General features: G+C 42.7%; 1 protein-coding gene across 4 annotated transcripts in view; it reads right to left on the minus strand.

The window, feature by feature from the left end:
* Positions 1 to 16,605, minus strand: part of WDR19 (WD repeat domain 19) — a 111,374-nt gene that overhangs the window by 23,066 nt on the left and 71,703 nt on the right. For all 4 annotated transcript variants that reach the window (XM_038401074.2, XM_038401073.2, XM_038401078.2 and 1 more), the window contains exons 19-25: positions 15,949 to 16,059; positions 15,453 to 15,562; positions 13,367 to 13,424; positions 12,198 to 12,344; positions 12,027 to 12,109; positions 9,960 to 10,043; positions 1,736 to 1,882 (exon numbers count right to left, since the gene is read on the minus strand). In XM_038401074.2, the coding sequence (XP_038257002.1) occupies positions 1,736 to 1,882; positions 9,960 to 10,043; positions 12,027 to 12,109; positions 12,198 to 12,344; positions 13,367 to 13,424; positions 15,453 to 15,562; positions 15,949 to 16,059 (740 nt within the window). The remainder of the gene's footprint in view (positions 1 to 1,735; positions 1,883 to 9,959; positions 10,044 to 12,026; positions 12,110 to 12,197; positions 12,345 to 13,366; positions 13,425 to 15,452; positions 15,563 to 15,948; positions 16,060 to 16,605) is intronic.

The raw sequence follows: 16,605 nt of genomic DNA on the forward strand, positions 1-16,605 counted from the left end.
ACTTTTCAGTGCTCAACTGAGGGATTATGAGGCACTATACAAAAACCACAGATTCAGATTTATGAAAATAACCTAGAGATGCTCCTTCTGCGCGCCATAAGTCTTTATGGAAATATACTTATGAATGTATATATGACATAACTAGAATGTGTTTTATGCTACATATGCCATGTAACATATCTCTGTAAAGGTTATGATCTACTGAATCTATTAATCCTATTTGTATGCATTTATCATTTTTGTATTCGAAGTTATGAATATTGGCTGCATACTTGTTTGATTCTAAGTAGGTTTTAGTGAAGCAGTTGGTCAGCTTCCTGAGAAAAGACTATTCTCAGTAAGTGCCCAATCAAGAAGCCCTTAAGCCAACAATGAACTTGGAGATGCCCATCCACATCTGGTCTTTCCCAGGAATGTGGCTTGGTTGGTACGGAACTCAGTCATGCATGGACATGTGACTTGCCCAGGTGACTCCAAAACTCCATTTTGTAGCTAGACTTTGCATAAGAGAGGAGGGGATCTCCACCCACAAGAGAAAGTCTTCTTAAACCCCCGGGAGACCCCTCCATTTTGTCTTCAGCTGGCTACAGCGTCTCTCCACCCCCAAAGATACCTGAAAGAAACTGGAACAAAGGACAGTAACTACAGGGGGTGTGAGTGATTGCTGGACCAGACTAGAGGCTAGTCTGTAAAAGAGGCTTACTGGAACATCTCTGAGGGTGAGATTTTATCGGTATTCAGCTTCTTACTGCATTAGCATAGATTTGTGGGTTTTATTTTGTTTTGCTTGGTAATTCACTTTGTTCTGTCTGTTACTACTTGGAACCACTTAAATCCTACTTTCTGTATTTAATAAAACTACTTTTTACTTATTAATTAACCCAAAGCATACATTAATACCTGGGGGGCGGGGGGATATCTCTCTATCAGTGTTATAGAGGGTGAACAATTTATTAGTTTACCCTGTATAAGCTTTATACAGGGTAAAACGGATTTATTTGGGGTTTGGACCCCACTGGGAGTGGGGCATATGAGTGTTAAAGACAGGAACACTTCTTAAGTTGCTTTCAGTTACATCTGCAGCTTTGGGGCACGTGGTTCAGACCCAGGGTGTGTGTTGGAGCAGACTGGCATGTCTGGCTCAGCAAGACAGTCTCAAGTTGGCAGGGAAGGCAGGGGCAGAAGTAGTCTTGGCAAATCAGTTGGCAGTCCCAAGGGGCTTTTTGTGATCCAACCCATCACACCCACCCCATAAATTAAAATACACAATACAAAATAAAATAAAAAAGAATATCCCTCCCAGATACCAGGTAATGAGGATAAGAAAATATAATATAACTCAAATAACTAAAGGGACTATGCTTTACATGACTACAAGCTAGAAGACATGAATCAAGCAAAAGAAATCTGTTGATAAGAATGGACAGAAACTCAAGACTTCTACAGTAAAAAAAGCAAACAGAAGCCTGGACTGTATCAACAAATTAATAGAGAAGACATCCAAAAAACTGAACAGCCCTTTGTAAAAGTGAAACCTCTCTGTGAATAGACTAGAGGACTTACTATTTACATCTCATTTTTTAATCACTTCTAGTGTACTGAGCATAAAATTCTAGCACTTGACAAAAAATATAGAAGAGGGCAACAAGGATGATGGCATGAGAGGTTATAAAGAAATAATGTTAGAAAAGTTAGGTTTGTAAATCTATCTAATGTAACTACAATACTGCATTACCTGGCTACCATCTTGGCCCCATCGAGAGACTGTGTTTCCCTGACAATACTAACAGCTTTTTCAGCATTGTTAAGATGATCCAAATATAGCCGGATTACATTGTCCCATTGTTTGGCATTCTCATAAGCCACAACTGCTTCCTTGTATCTGCAAAATAATGATGTCCACATTTTACATTCAAGCTTTCTTGGCTTTGTTAGGAATTCTTTACAATATTCTGTACAAGCGACTCGTAACATTTTACACCTGAGAAGTTATGCTGTGAAACCAAGTTGTTGTTTGTTTAGGAAATTTGTTTATTAGGATGTACTTCCCTTTTGAACTCTTATTTTATTGGGATGGATAATGGCAGTAGGAAGACAGACAACACTTCATACAATACCATCTTTTGACTCGCCTTAGAAGACAAGCAGCATTAACAGTCTACATACTTTATGAGGGTATCTAAACTGGCAAGTTAGCCATGTCAAACTGGTTTTGAATAATAGCTACTATTCAACATTCAACAAGAGGAAAAAATGGCTACTAACCTTTCATAACTGTTGTTCTTTGAGAGGTGTTGCTTATGTCCATCCCATGTTAGATGTGTGTTCTCACTACATGCACTGGTGCCGGAAATTTTTCCCTCAGTGGTATCCGTAGGGGACCAGCTCTGGCGCCCTCTGGAGTGGTGCACATGGTGCTGGTGTAAGGGGCACTGCTGGCCCCCTCCCTTTATTCCTTCTTACCGGAACTCCAACAGTGAGGAAGGAGGGCTGGTCATGGAATGGGCACGAGCAACACATCTCGAAGAACAACAGTTACAAAAGGTTAGTAACTGTTTTTTCTTCGAGTGATTGCTCATGTCCATTCCATGTTAGGTGACTCCCAAGCAGTATCCCCGGAGGCGGGTAGGAGTTCATGGCTGTGTCGACTGCAACACAGCTCTGTCAAAGGCAGCCTCATCTCTAGCCTGCTGGGTGATGGCGTAGTGGGTCATGAAGGTATGCACCAATGACAACGTTGCGGCCCTGCAGATATTCTGGATAGGGACTTGTGCCAGGAAGGCTGCCAACGATGCCTGAGCTCTGCTGAGGTACAACTTGCACCAGTTCATAACAAGTGCGAATGTAGCTGGTAATCCAAGACAAAAACCCTTGAGACGATACGGGGAGGCCTTTCATTCTGTTGGACACCGCGATGAAGAATTGAGTCGATTCACAGAAGGACTTAGTACACTCTAAGGAAAAGGCCAGAGCCTGCCCGACATCAAGGGTGTGCATATGCCTCTCCTCGTTCGATGCGCGAGGCTTCAGGAAGAAAAAATGGGGAGAAATATGTCCTGGTTAATATGGAAAGTCAACATCACCTTCGGCAGGAAAGCCGGGTGGGCATACAACTGAACCTTGTCCTTGTAGAACACCGATGTAAGGGCTTTAATCTCTGATACCTGCCTTGCTGAAGTGATAGCCACACAGAAGGTAACTTTCCAAGATAGATGTGAAAGAGAGCAGAAGGCTAACAGCTCGAAGGGAGGGCCAGTGAGCCTAGAAAGGACTAAATTGACGTCCCACCTGGGTACCAGGTTCTGGACTGGTAGAAAGAGCCTTTCTAGGCCTTTAAGAAACCTGATCGTCATCTCATGTGAGAACTCCAATTTGCCCTGGACACAGGGGTGGAAAGCTGAAACGGCTGCCAGGTGCACCTTGATTGAGGAGAAGGCTTGGCCCTGATGCTTTAAACGAAGCAAGTAGTCTAAAATGGACTGCAGAGACTACTGGGTCAGGGAAATCCCTTGTTCCAATGCCTAGCAGGAGAAGCGTTTCCATTTTGCCAGGTAAGTTACTCTAGTAGAGGGATTTCTACTTTCCAGCAGCATTTGCTGGACTTGAGTAGAGCAGGCCTGCTCCTCTGGGTTCAGCCATGCAACATCCAGGCTGTGAGATAGAGTAAGGTGAGGTTTGGCTGTATAACCTACCGTGATCCTGAGAGAGCAGATCTGGGTGGTTGGGAAGCGTCCATGGGGGTGCTGACGCCAAGTCCATGAACATGCCAAACCAATGCTGAGGTGATCATGGCGACCCTGGCTTTGTCCCTCTTTATTTTCAGGAGGGTCCTGCCGATAAAAGGGATTGGCGAGAAGCCATACATCAGATCGTCTGTCCAAGACTGGAAAAAAGTTCTTGGAGGGAGCAAAACCAGTGGCACTTCCTGTTTTACCTGGTGGCGAACAGGTGCACTTGGGGAGTTCCGCACCTCTGGAAGGTCATTTTGACAACCTCCTTGTGGAGGGACCACTTGTGGTGAGAACAGAATGCCCTGCTGAGGAAATCCGCCAGTGTGTTTTGGACACCGAGGAGATGTATCACCTTGATGTGTATGCCATGCCGGATACAGAACTCCCACAGCTGGAGGGCTTCTTGGCAGAGAGCTGGGGACCTTGCTCCTCATTGCCTGTTGACACAGAACATGGCGGCTGTATTGTCAGTCAACACCTGAATCACTTGATCGGACAGTCAGGAAAGGAACACCTTGCAAGACAAACAGATGTCTCTGAGCTCTCTGACTTGTGTCTAGTGTGAGTCCTTCAAGGACCATAACCCCTGGATCTTCAGCAATCCAAGGAGGGTCCCCCAGCCTAGGTCGGACGTGTCCGACACTAGCATCTTTGTAGGTTTTGGGGCTGAAAAGGGTGTTTCTTCGGAAATGTTTACTGGGTTTGATCACCATTTCAGAGCTGTAAGCACTTGCGGCAGAATTGTGAGGACTCTGTCCAGGTCGTGCCTGGCTGCCCCTATAAACTCTATTATTTGCACTGGCACTACCATTGCTTTTTTTTTTTTTTTTTTTTTAATCAACAGGCCAGTGCCTGGCACATGGCTTCTACCACCCGAACACTGCAATGGACCTGAGCCTGCGAACGACCCTTGATGAGCCAATCATCGAGGTATGGGTAGATCTGAATGCCCTGTTGCCTGAGGTATGCGGTGACCACCACCGTACATTTCATAAACACCCTTGGTGTTGTCGCTAGACCAAATGACAGCACTGCAAACTGGTAGTGGTTTCATCCCACTACAAACTGCAGGAATCTTGTGTGTCCGTGGAAGATGGCGATATGAAAGTATGTGTCCTTTAAGTTGAGGGCAAAGTACCAGTCTCCAGGATCCAGGGAGGGGATGACGGAGGCCAAAGAAACCATGCAAAACTTCAACTTCTTGAGATACTTGTTGAGGCCTCATTGGTCCAAAATGGGGCATAGACCACCCTTGGCCTTTGGTATGAGAAAATACTGGGAATAGAAGTCTTTCCCCTTCTGATGTACAGGGATTTCTGTTGCAGCCCCGACTCACAAGAGGGCTTGCACCTGTTGGGAAAGAAGCTGCTTGTGAGAAGGGTCCTTGAAGAGGGACAGGGAAGGGGGCAGGGAAGGAGGGGGTAGAAATAAACTGTAGGGTGTACCCCATTGCCATAGTCCTGAGGACCCAGCGGTCTGTAGTTATAGCAGCCCAAGCAGGGCAGAAGGGAGAAAGGCGGTTGGAAAATAAAAGGGGTGTAGGATCCTGTCTGCAGACTGGGACGTTGCCCTCGGGCATACCCTCAACATGCCTGCTTGTTATCCTGGGGGTAGTGGGAAGAACCCGAGTGAGAGTTTAGCCTCTGTCAACAGCTCAGAAGACATCAGCCACGATGCCCGCCTCATGGACACAGTTGTCGATATGGATCTCCTGACTGAGTCCGCCACATCAGAGGCGGCCTGATGGGAGCCCCTGGCCACAGGTTTTCCCTTATCTAGGATGGCAAGGAATTCTTGCATGGACTCCTCTGGTAACAAGTCTGCGAAGTTCGATATTGACTGCCACATATTGAAATCAGACCTCCCGAGTAAGGCCTGATGGTTTGCCACTCATAATTGGAGGCTGGCAGATGAATAAATTTTTCTCCCAAATAAGTCAAGCATTTTGCCATCCCTATTTTTGGGAGTTGGGCCTGGTTGCCCTTGTCTATCTCTTGTTGACCGCCGAGACCACTAGAGCGTTTGGGGCCAGGTGAGAATACAAGTATTCAAATGTTTCACGGGGATGTAATACTTTTTCTCTGCCTGCTTGGAAATGGGCAGGAGAGAGGATGGGGTTTGCCACGAAGTTTTTACCAGCTTTACCACCCGTTCATGAATGGGGAGTACCACCCTGGATGGGGCCACTGCAGGCAAGATGTTAAACAAGGCATCTGAGTGTTCCACCAACTCCTTTGCCTCCAAGTCCAGGTTCGCTGCCACCCTCTTCAGCAGCTCCTGGTGTGCCTTGGCATTGTCCCGTGGCAACTGTCTGAGGCGATCCTGCCACTGCTTTGTTGGGCAAGGACAATGAGGAGGCAAGGATGGGAGGAGGGGTTGGCGCTGCGTCCTCCGCATAGGTGGCCTCCACTGAGGCTGGGGGAGGTTCCTGGGCACCTTGCTTCATCCTTGTCCGAGGGCAGGCGGGATTCTGTCGCTGACCTCCTCTCTGACGCTCCAGGCACCAGAGCACTGCATGATGTCTCTGGTGCCTGGGAAAACCCCTATTGATTCCAAAACTGCCAAGTGGTAGGCCATTAGCCCTGGGGCAGCAACCTCTGATTTGGCTGGGTGTGCCTTGACCAAGATACCAGCTACCTCTTCCTCCTCCGAGCTCAAGGGGGAAAGGTCTTGCCTTCGAGACCACTGCGGTGCTGCTGCGGTCTTGAAGTCCTCTCCCTGCCTGTTATCCTGATGTCTGCAGCAGGGGGACCAGTACCAGAGACCCGAGCCTTGAAGCTGTCTGCCCGGGGATCGGTGATGGAGCTTGGCAGATTGGAGAGGGTGACCCGCTAGTTGATGCCTCGAGCTCTGAGAGCAGTGCTCTGAGTCTGGTGACTGGGAATGGGATGGATGGGAGCACCACCTTGACCCGGACGATTGGTACTGCGAGTCTGGCGATCTGCACCGCGGTACCAGCCGGGATCGACTTTGCCGTGGCCCCGATGCAGTCCCTTGTCCTGGGGAGCGATATCTCCTCTCCGGAGACCGGAGCCATTCTGGGGACTGATGGCATGCTGAGGCCCTTTGTCAGCCATCAGGCAGGCGGTGCCATCCCACAGAGGACTGGTGCCGAGTCTCCCGTGAATGGGGCTGGGAACTTTGGTCGGTTTGGGCAGGTCAGAAGTGCATCCTGGGGATTGGCACTTTGATGTCGACTGCTGCGGTGCCAGGGAGTGATGCTGCATAGACAGAGATCATGGCACGGATCCTAGTGCTAGCTTCCCCCTGGAGACGACCATGCCTTGGTGAGGTGTCGGGGGCACCAGCAAAGACAATGTGTTTTGCAGCCTGGAAGGCCTCTGGCGTGGATGGGATTTCCAGGTGCTGGGGCCTCTGCCACTACCTGTGGGGCCGGTGGATTCCTAGGAGGGCTGGCTGGCCTAGTCGGTGATGCAGGTGCCTGGCTGGGCTCCGGAGACTTTCTGCCCCAAAAGGGTCCCCAGACTTTCCCTTTCCCACATGGGATGTTGGGGAATGCCCTCTCTCCGGGTGCCTCCTCTGTTCTTAGCCAGGACTGTGACCGGCACCGGAAGGCCAATGCCAGAGGTGCACTTTGCACTAATGCCGCTGTACTTGGTGCCAAGTCCAATTTTGGTGGCTCGGAGACTGTCTGAATCAAGCCTGAATCATGATGAGCGCTCTCAGTCTTACATCCCGCTCCTTTTTTGTTCTGGGCTTGAAGCTCTTACAAATCCAGCATTTATCGCTAATGTGGGCTTCTCCCAAACACTTCAAGCAACTTTGGTGAGGGCCGCTATCAGCATAGGTTTTCTACCGCCATCATAAGGCTTGTAACCTGGGGACCAGGGCATGCCCCGTCCCTGGGCTAAGTCCCACAGGGGACTATCTAACCTATCTACACACTAACACGCTAGTCGTTAAAGAAAAAAAGAACTACTTATCTAACTATTTACAACACTAAGAGAAAAAAAACACTAGGTAAGTAAGCGCTTGCCGAAGCAAGGAGATGTTCCAGCACTGTTACTGGCGGTAAGAAGGAATTGAGGGAGGGAGAGGGCCCCCAGCAACCGTTATACTTGCGATATGTGTGCCACTCTAGAGGGCGCTAGAGCTTGTCCCCTACAGTTACCACTGAGGAAAAAACTTCCAACACCAGTGCACATGGCGAGCACATACCTAACATGGAATGGACATGAGCAATCACTCGAAGAACTCCCATTCTCTTCTCCTAGTCAAAACAAGTTACAATAGGACCTTCCTCATTCACACACTTTATTACTGGCATAAAAATAGTGGACCTCTGCTCACATCACAAGAAATATTTAGCAGAAGATCACTGTAGTGAGTCCTCATAATATTAAGACTGTTATTGTCACAAAATATTCTGCAGTACACTTAATTGTATATTACAAATAGCAAACACTATATTTTGTGATTAAATATCCTTGCTTTTGTGTTTGCTTATCTAAACATTAATCAACAATTTGCAAAGATTGTCCCTGTCTTTGTGAGGTGCATTAATAATTAATACAATGAAGTGCATTTTATTAATTTAGATGGGAATAAATAGGCCGAAATAGTCAAAGGTATTAACAGGACGCTGTTTCTATCCAACATTAAATAGTGTTAAATAAGGTTCAGGTTTGGAATAGAGACCCTAGCCTGCTTAGTACCATGGCAACTATAAAATTGAACAGTCTTATAACCTTTTTTTTAAAGATACAGAAAACAAAGGAAAACAGTTAAAGCATTTAAAATGTAAAGTCTTAAGTAAGGCTTTCATTTTAACAACTTTCCTTGTTTCCTTTGCCTTTAGCTACAGAGTTTTTAGAAGGAAAAAAATCACTTGTTTGACAGTCTCTTATGTGGTAATAATGTTGGTAATAACTGTCCTTTTGGGGAAATGAAAAGATACTAGTTGAGCTGTTTGGGTTGCTGTTAAAAGTCCAATTCTGTTTCCTAGAAGACAACACAAGACACACACAAAAGGGAAGAGAAAAGAACAGCAAAGATAGAAAATGCAGCTTTTGTGTCTGGTGTTGACTCCTATCTGCAACCACACTGCTGCGGGGGGAGGGGAAATGGCTCACTGTCTTAATAGCCACTGTGAGATTTGGCAAACTTGTACCAGCATCTTTAGGGCATTGCGTTTTGTCACCTCTTTCTGGTCACAGGGTAACAGCAATGTTACAAATAAGTCTTGCCTGGCTAAGGCAGACTCTTATTAAGCAGAAGGTAAAAGCAGAAGGACAGGAAAGAAGAAATATGGGGGGAAGGGAGGGTTTGAAGAAAGAAGACCCACTGTGTGTGCGCGTGCATGTGAGAGACAGGGAGAGTCTCACATCCCAGGTAGCATTCAGAATTTAGCTGGAGCTGGTGGAGGTGGCAATGTCATCTGAACCCTCCTATCTGGCCCAATCTGGTCAGCATCTTTCTCAGGATCAGTGTAAGAGAGCCCCACAGTATTACAATAGATCCCGGAGACTCAAGAGACAGTGGCAACCATGATGGTAAAGTCTGCTGCAGCAGTTTCTGGCAAACAGCTTCTTCCTCCTGAATTTTCCCAAAAAGTTTTCTCTTTTAAGGACTTCAAAAGGGCAGCGATGGGTGGAGTAGCCCATCCTCTCAATATTCTGATAATCAGTTAGCCCTAATTTTCAACACACCAATTTTCTTGTTTACCAGGCAAGATCTTAATACAGTCCTTGAATTATATCAATAGGCTTTTTTGTATCTCCCTTTTCCACCTTTTCCCATCAATGTTTATTGTTATAGGTTATTTTGTACCACTCACTTCTTATGGTTGAGCTCAAAATGAAGGTAAATTTGGAGATCCAATTATTACAAACAGTGCTACTGTAATTTATTTTAAAAAGAAAAAACTGTTTCCCAGACTGTGATGACTAATCATAGCTTTTTATAAAAATTCAGAAGGAGTCTTTAGAAGAAAAATAAACTTCAGCACATCACCACCACTGAACAAAGCTACAGTACTTAACAGCTTTTTAAAGTTTAATCCAAGGATAATCAATCAGAACTATTTCTTTCCTAATCAGCAGCATAATCTTTGTCTAGTATCAAGATGTTTGCATAACACTTGATTTTTATATTTTTCCATGAATACGTATTCACTATATATACTCATTTTTTTATGAATAAAACTGTGACTATTAACATTCTGTAGCTTTAAACCCTTGGCTATTTGATTCTGGAAATTAAACACACCTGCCATCTGCTTCTTTTGCCTTGGCATACTGCAGGTGTATCTTTGGAGATGATACACAAGGCAGAAGCTCACCAACCTTTGCCCTAGAAAACGAAGAGAAGTAATCAAATAATAAATGTGATCTTTCTTTTTAATTTGTCTTCACCAAATAAAGTATACGCATATTTGTAGAAATACTCAAGAGAAAAGAAAAAGGGACTTACAAAATGCATGTAGTATGAATACCAGCAACAACATGATCTCATTCTTTAGTAATAATTAAGACAAAAAAAATTAATATGTAAAAGTGATCTCATTTTCATTTACACGAACAAGGAAATTAATCATGATAGTTTGCCTTACAAATATACTCTCTTCTGTTATGTACAAGAGAAGCTTTGAAAGAGCTTCAAAGTTTTCAAAAATATGCACTTGCTACACATCTAAAAACTATTAATTGGTTACTGTGCATTTTTGGGCCATTTTATGCTGTTCTGACAATGTAAAGGGGCCTTACAGAATTAGAATATCATTTCTTCCTTGTTTTAATTTTGGATGTGATCATAGGCTCCAATCTTCAGAGGTATTTAGCTATTTAGAAATCAGTGGAAGTTACGTGCCTAAATACTTTAGAAGATCTGGTCTGTAGTTTCTATTTGTGAAAAGTGCCAGACAGACCACTCTGGACTCTGCCGTACTCTCATTTATTCACAGAAAAGGCACAATACTGATGACAGCAATGCAAGCTTTCCCTGCACTACCCCAATGTGTCTCAATTCTGACCTGGAGGAACTAGCTTTTGAGGAGAGGGTACATCTGTCTTTCTACCAATTCAATTATTGTTCGCTCTGCAGAGATTGCTAAAAGGAGTCCAATTATGGTGGCAATTCTATTATGTAAAACACCTGCTCCCTAGGAACTGGACAAGGGCCAAGTTCATTTTGAAAATGACACTGAACAGCCATATGATGCTAAAACAACGAGGAGTCCTTGTGGCACCTTTGAAACTAACAAATTTATTTGGGCATAAGCTTTCGTGGGCTATAACACATTTCATCAGATGCATAGAGTGAAAAATTCAGAAGGCAGGTATAAAAATACAGAAACATGAAAAGATGGGAGTTGCCTTACCATGCGTGGGGTCTGTGCTAACAAGGCCAATTCAGTTAGGGTGGATGTGGCCCATTCCCAACAGTTGACAAGAAGGTACGAGTATCAACAGAGGGAAAATTATTTTTTGTAGTAACTCAGCCACTCCCAGTTTTTATTCAAGTTTTTATTCAGAACTGGAATTAATTTGCAAACTTGACACCATCAAATTAGGTCGGAATAAAGACTGGGAGTGGCTGAGTCACTACAAAAAATAATTTTCCCTCTGTTGATATCCTTCTTGTCAACTGTTGGGAATGGGCCACATCTACCCTGATTGAATTGGCCTTGTTAGCACCGACCCCCCACTTGGTAAGGCAACTCCCATCTTTTCATGTTTCTGTATATTTATACCTGCCTTCTGAATTTTTCACTCTATGCATCTGATGAAATGGGTTATAGCTCACAAAAGCTTATGTCCAAATAAATTTGTTAGTCTCTAAGATGCCACAAGGACACCTCGTTGTTTTTGCTGATACAGACCTGTGTTGAATTTCAACCAGCCACCTAGAACTAAAAGGCTGTGTTGCACTCCCAGGTGTATCATCTTTTGTAAATCAAAAAGCTTTCATGAAATAAATATAATTAGGCAAGTAAAAGGATTCAAAGTGTGTAGTACACAAAGATTCTGAAAGCCCAGTTACAGAGTCAAGTTAAACATAACCAAGTAAAGAGAAGTTTGTTGATTAATATAGCTGCTGTTTGGGTTGGGTTTTTTTTAAACAAAGTTTTGATTTACATCAACCCGTCTTTCTGAAGATTCAGAGTGTAAATCATACTTGACCTAGTCCCCAGGAAAAGAGTCAGTAGACTGTTTGTCATGTGAACTATGTGTCTGATTAATCAAGATGATCATGGACTCCTATTCCTTTTCAAAGGGCACTAAAATATAACCTGTTTTTCAAGGAACCGTAAAACTGCACTAAAGCTGCACTTACCAGTTTTTACAGCGGATATATACTGATGCTGCCTTGTCATGATATTGCCCCTTTTCATATAGTTGGGCGGCTTCTGAAAATTGCTACAATAATGAAAATTATACAAATGTTAATTTATTTGTAACTGGGAATTCATCATGTTATTAATGCTCTCTCTATTACTAGGGATACCTTCATACTCTCCAGAATGGCTCCACAGTCTCTCTTTAGCAGCCTGCTAGGATGTTTAATGGCTTGGTTAACCCCTCGACGAATATCTCCCATTCGAATGGACATCTGAGCCACTCCAGCTAGGCAAGCTTCATCATGTTCCTTATACTGGCGATCAAAAGTAAAGTGATAACTATATTTTCAGTACAAAAAGAATTGGTTTTACAGAAACCATTGCAATTATTGCAACAACAGTGAAATGCATCAACCAGAAACAACCTGACCTCAGGTAAAGCTGTTCTTGTCTAGAAAATTTAAACCAGAGCCTTAAAACAGTCAGTATTTATGATTAAATAATGGTACCATTAACTGTGGAAAAGCCTATGTTTTCCTTGCTGGCCATATTTAGGTGACTTTCTGGTGAAGTTTCATCTAATGTTTCTCACTACATTCTATTTTTTTAAATAACTGACTAGGCCAGGCACACAGGACAAAGATAAGTTTCAAAAAGAGACAAAGAAACAGAACAACACACCAAAACATATGTACAGAAAAAGACAGATGGGGAAATTACTTGCTTCTAACTGGACTTATCTCAAAATACTAGCCCCGAATTCACACATTTGGTTTTAAAATATACAAGAAAGCATTACTATTTTGCTTGTTTTGAAAAATCTGACTATTCATTTTATTCTTCTTTACTGAACGATTGACTATACCAAAGGAGCAGAAATCTAAACAAGTATCATATATAAATATATTATTTTGGCACTATCCCCTTTAATATTTACATAATTATTGTGAAATTGTTCAAATGGTAAAAATAATTTCCCAGTACTACAATCTTAATGCAGTACTGTTTTACATAAAAGTAAGCCATTTTTCTCTGTGTATAAAATTACAGGAAAAAACCATATATCAATATTGTTCTTTGAAAAGGAAGAGAGTCATATCATTTACAAAAAGAAAAGGAGTACTTGTGGCACCTTAGAGACTAACAAATTTGTTAGTCTCTAAGGTGCCACAAGTACTCCTTTTCTTTTTGCGAATACAGACTAACATGGCTACTCTGAAACTTATCATTTACAGAAGTATACAAAATCCTGTATTTAAATATACTGTAACAGAAGGATTCAGTGTACAATATATATTATAATTACTTGTATGCCGCCATCATTGAAGAGTGTTACCTTATTGTCCCTTGTGATTCCCTTCTCATAGTGCGCCAAAGCATTCACATAATCACCCCTAAAAGAAAATAATAATGTATGTGTAAAAATGTTTATTAATAGGAACAAGTTGCAGAGATATGAAGCCTGCATACGTAGCTGACAAATAAATGGAATGGATCTCCTAATCAACTCTTATTAAAACACAGTTAATTCTGTGATCACATTTTTGGAGCATTTAATGTAAGCTGCAATTCTTTTTTGAGGTGGTCACTGCATATTCCCTTTTTGTGTGGTTTGCATCCCCTAGAGCTGCTGGATTTCGTTTGGGAACCTTCTGGAAAGCAGCACCTGCTGGGGCTGCATGAGCACCTTTTCATGGCTCCCAACATTCAGAGCTAAGGTTACAAAAGTGCCATATGGTCAAAACTGCCTCAGTTCCCTCCTTTCTATAGCCACCTGCAGGTATCTTCTCTTAGTATACAGGGTGGTTTGGGGGATTTTGATCCAAAACTCCCTTAATTTCTAGACTTAAATTGTGTTATAGTTAGTTAGTGTTATGTAGTTTGTGCCACGGCATATTTAGTTTTCATTTTGACCCTATGGGCTCTGAACCTTTTAATTATGGCTCACCAGGACTCTGTGGCTCAGATAAGAAGGGTGGAATTAAGCACGTGTGTCATGTCCCTTCATGTTTGGATATTAGGAAAATCTTTTTCACTAGGAGGGTGGTGAAACACTGGAATGCATTACCTAGGGAGGTGGTGGAATCTCCTTCCTTTGAGGTTTTTAAGGTCAGGCTTGACAAAGCCCTGGCTGGGATAATTTAGTTGGGGATTGGTCCTGCTTTGAGCAGGGGGTTGGACTAGATGACCTCCTGAGGTCTCTTCCAACCCTGATATTCTATGATTCTATGTTCCAAGAAGAATAAGGAGCGAATATGCACACCTGTCTCTTGGAGAAGCCTCTTTCCTAGATCACTTCTAGGCCTTTACACCTTAAGCTCAACAAGCAGCGGAGGCTGATTTAAGAAAGAAGTGTCCTATTTTGATACCACTAATGTTGACTGAATGATTTATTTATCGACTTAAACAAAATAGAAATACAACATTTTTATTCCAAAATAAGAGGGTTCCCAGACTTGTTCCAAAACAACATAAGGTGTGAATTAAAATTGATGTAGTGATTTCAGTGCACATTTGCTTAGAAATAAGGCCTATGTCAGGGGTTTATGGCTGTCATGACAAAATCTTCTATGGTCCTAGGAAGCGAGCCTTCTAAAGCTCAAATGTCACTGGTGATGAGGCTGAATTTAACTTCTAAGGAGCTCCTTCATATGATCTCTTTGGTAGCGTAGAAAGCTGGTACCATGGGAAGCACTCTCTCAGCCACTGTTTTCCCATAAATCTCACTTACTTTACCAGATTAAGCCTGCTCAGTGGCTGCTCACGGGTACATACTTGAAGCAGCCATGATCCCCTACCTTGACTTGGCAGCCAAAGGGAACAGGATATCAACCTGGTAGGGGCAGCTATATAGTTAGGTTTAAAAGACAAGGAGAATAGGGTAGACTCCTTTTCTCTACAAGGGACTGCTAACCTGAAAGTCTGGCTCTCCTCTTTCACAAATATGCAGGAAATGGGATGACCCAGGGTGACCTAGGAAGGAAAGGAATGGGCATTTAAATACCAGGCTGTCTTCTACTCTCAACAGTGGAGATAAAAAGTGGCAGGTAGGAGAAAGCTACTCTAAGCTGACACTGGTCTGAAACTAAGCCTCTGGTTAACTGTCTATTTTGTTTGCATTGGGAAGTTTACCAGTTGGTGTGCGCTTCATTTTTTCTTTTATGACCACTTAAAACAACAATCATGAGCAGCTACTTTTGTGAACCATGTCTCCAGAGTAGTTTTCTGTGGATACTCCCAATTTCCCTGGTACAGCAGCTGCAGGACCTCTCAGGGATTCTGTATAGCACTGTAATGAGCTGAAGTGGCTCAAACAAATCAAGATCTTTGTGGAAATGCTTTCAGGACATCACTAGTATTTTTCTACTTAGTAGAAGTACTAGTTAAATATTACAATACTACATCTTTACAGGAAAACATACGTGAATTCAAGCTGCATAGCATACTCCTTTGATATGAACGGGATCTGGTCTGGGGCCAAACGCTTAGCCAGCTGTAGTGCGCTGTCCCAATGCTGCAAATCTCTTCTCATCTGTTACCAAAAGCAATTATTTGAAGTCAGCTTTTTTTGGGGGGAAGGAGGGGGGGGAGAGACAATCTTCTGATATAAGCATCAAATACTGAATTATTATACTATTTTCTAGTATTATAAATACAAGTATCAATGTTAGAATCTTGACTGGATTCAACAGAAAGTTTGAGACAGATGATAGCAAGAAGGTGTTATTGTAGTAAGAGGCATGATACATACTTATCTTAAGCAGTTAACAGACCCATATCATTATGACTCAAAATGTTTAGAAATACTACAAAATTGAGCAGAATTATCACCATGTAAAATAATCAGGTAGTAGTGTATATTAGGTTGGCAAGAAAAACAATTAATCTGACAAAGTTTTAGGCAACTTAACTGGGTACCTCAAGCGCAGCAACAGGACAGGTGGATGCCAGATATAAATCCTGAGCCAGATTAAAGTCATTAGTAAACATGGCAAGATGTCCAGCTAAAAGGTTGTGGTCTTCTATTCCCTGTAAATAAAAATATTGAGTGCTACAATTGTCCAGATGATGACCCTATTACAAATTCTGTCATCTATTACTAATTTTTAAAAGATTCTACAGATCCATCTACCAGGGCATGTCTGTGCATGTCACACTCTTCACCCAGAAAAAATATGGCTCACACTTTTACTGTATGATATGCACAGTTACATAATTTGTTAAAAACTCTCTCATTACACAAGAAATGGGACACTCCTCAACGTACATGTAAGGGCTGCCATCAAATAGGAAAGAGCAGATTCTACCCCAATACAAGGCAGCCAGAAAAATGTAAGGGCCCAGTTTTAAAGCCCTCATTTGTACAGTTCCAATAAAGCTAATGGGACACCTCACATAAGTAAGAGTTGCAGAAGTGGATACTCGTACAATACTTACACAAATCAGAATTTTTTTTTTTTTTTTTTTTTAAGGGTTTTGGCATTTCACAAAAACAGCCGAGGCATTCAAATTGACACAGTTTTTCATTTGTTTTCAAATGAGAAAATGTTTGAATGCCCTTACCATTAAAACTGT

Source organism: Dermochelys coriacea, chromosome 4, assembly GCF_009764565.3.
Source record: "Dermochelys coriacea isolate rDerCor1 chromosome 4, rDerCor1.pri.v4, whole genome shotgun sequence".
Classification (NCBI taxonomy): domain Eukaryota; kingdom Metazoa; phylum Chordata; order Testudines; family Dermochelyidae; genus Dermochelys; species Dermochelys coriacea.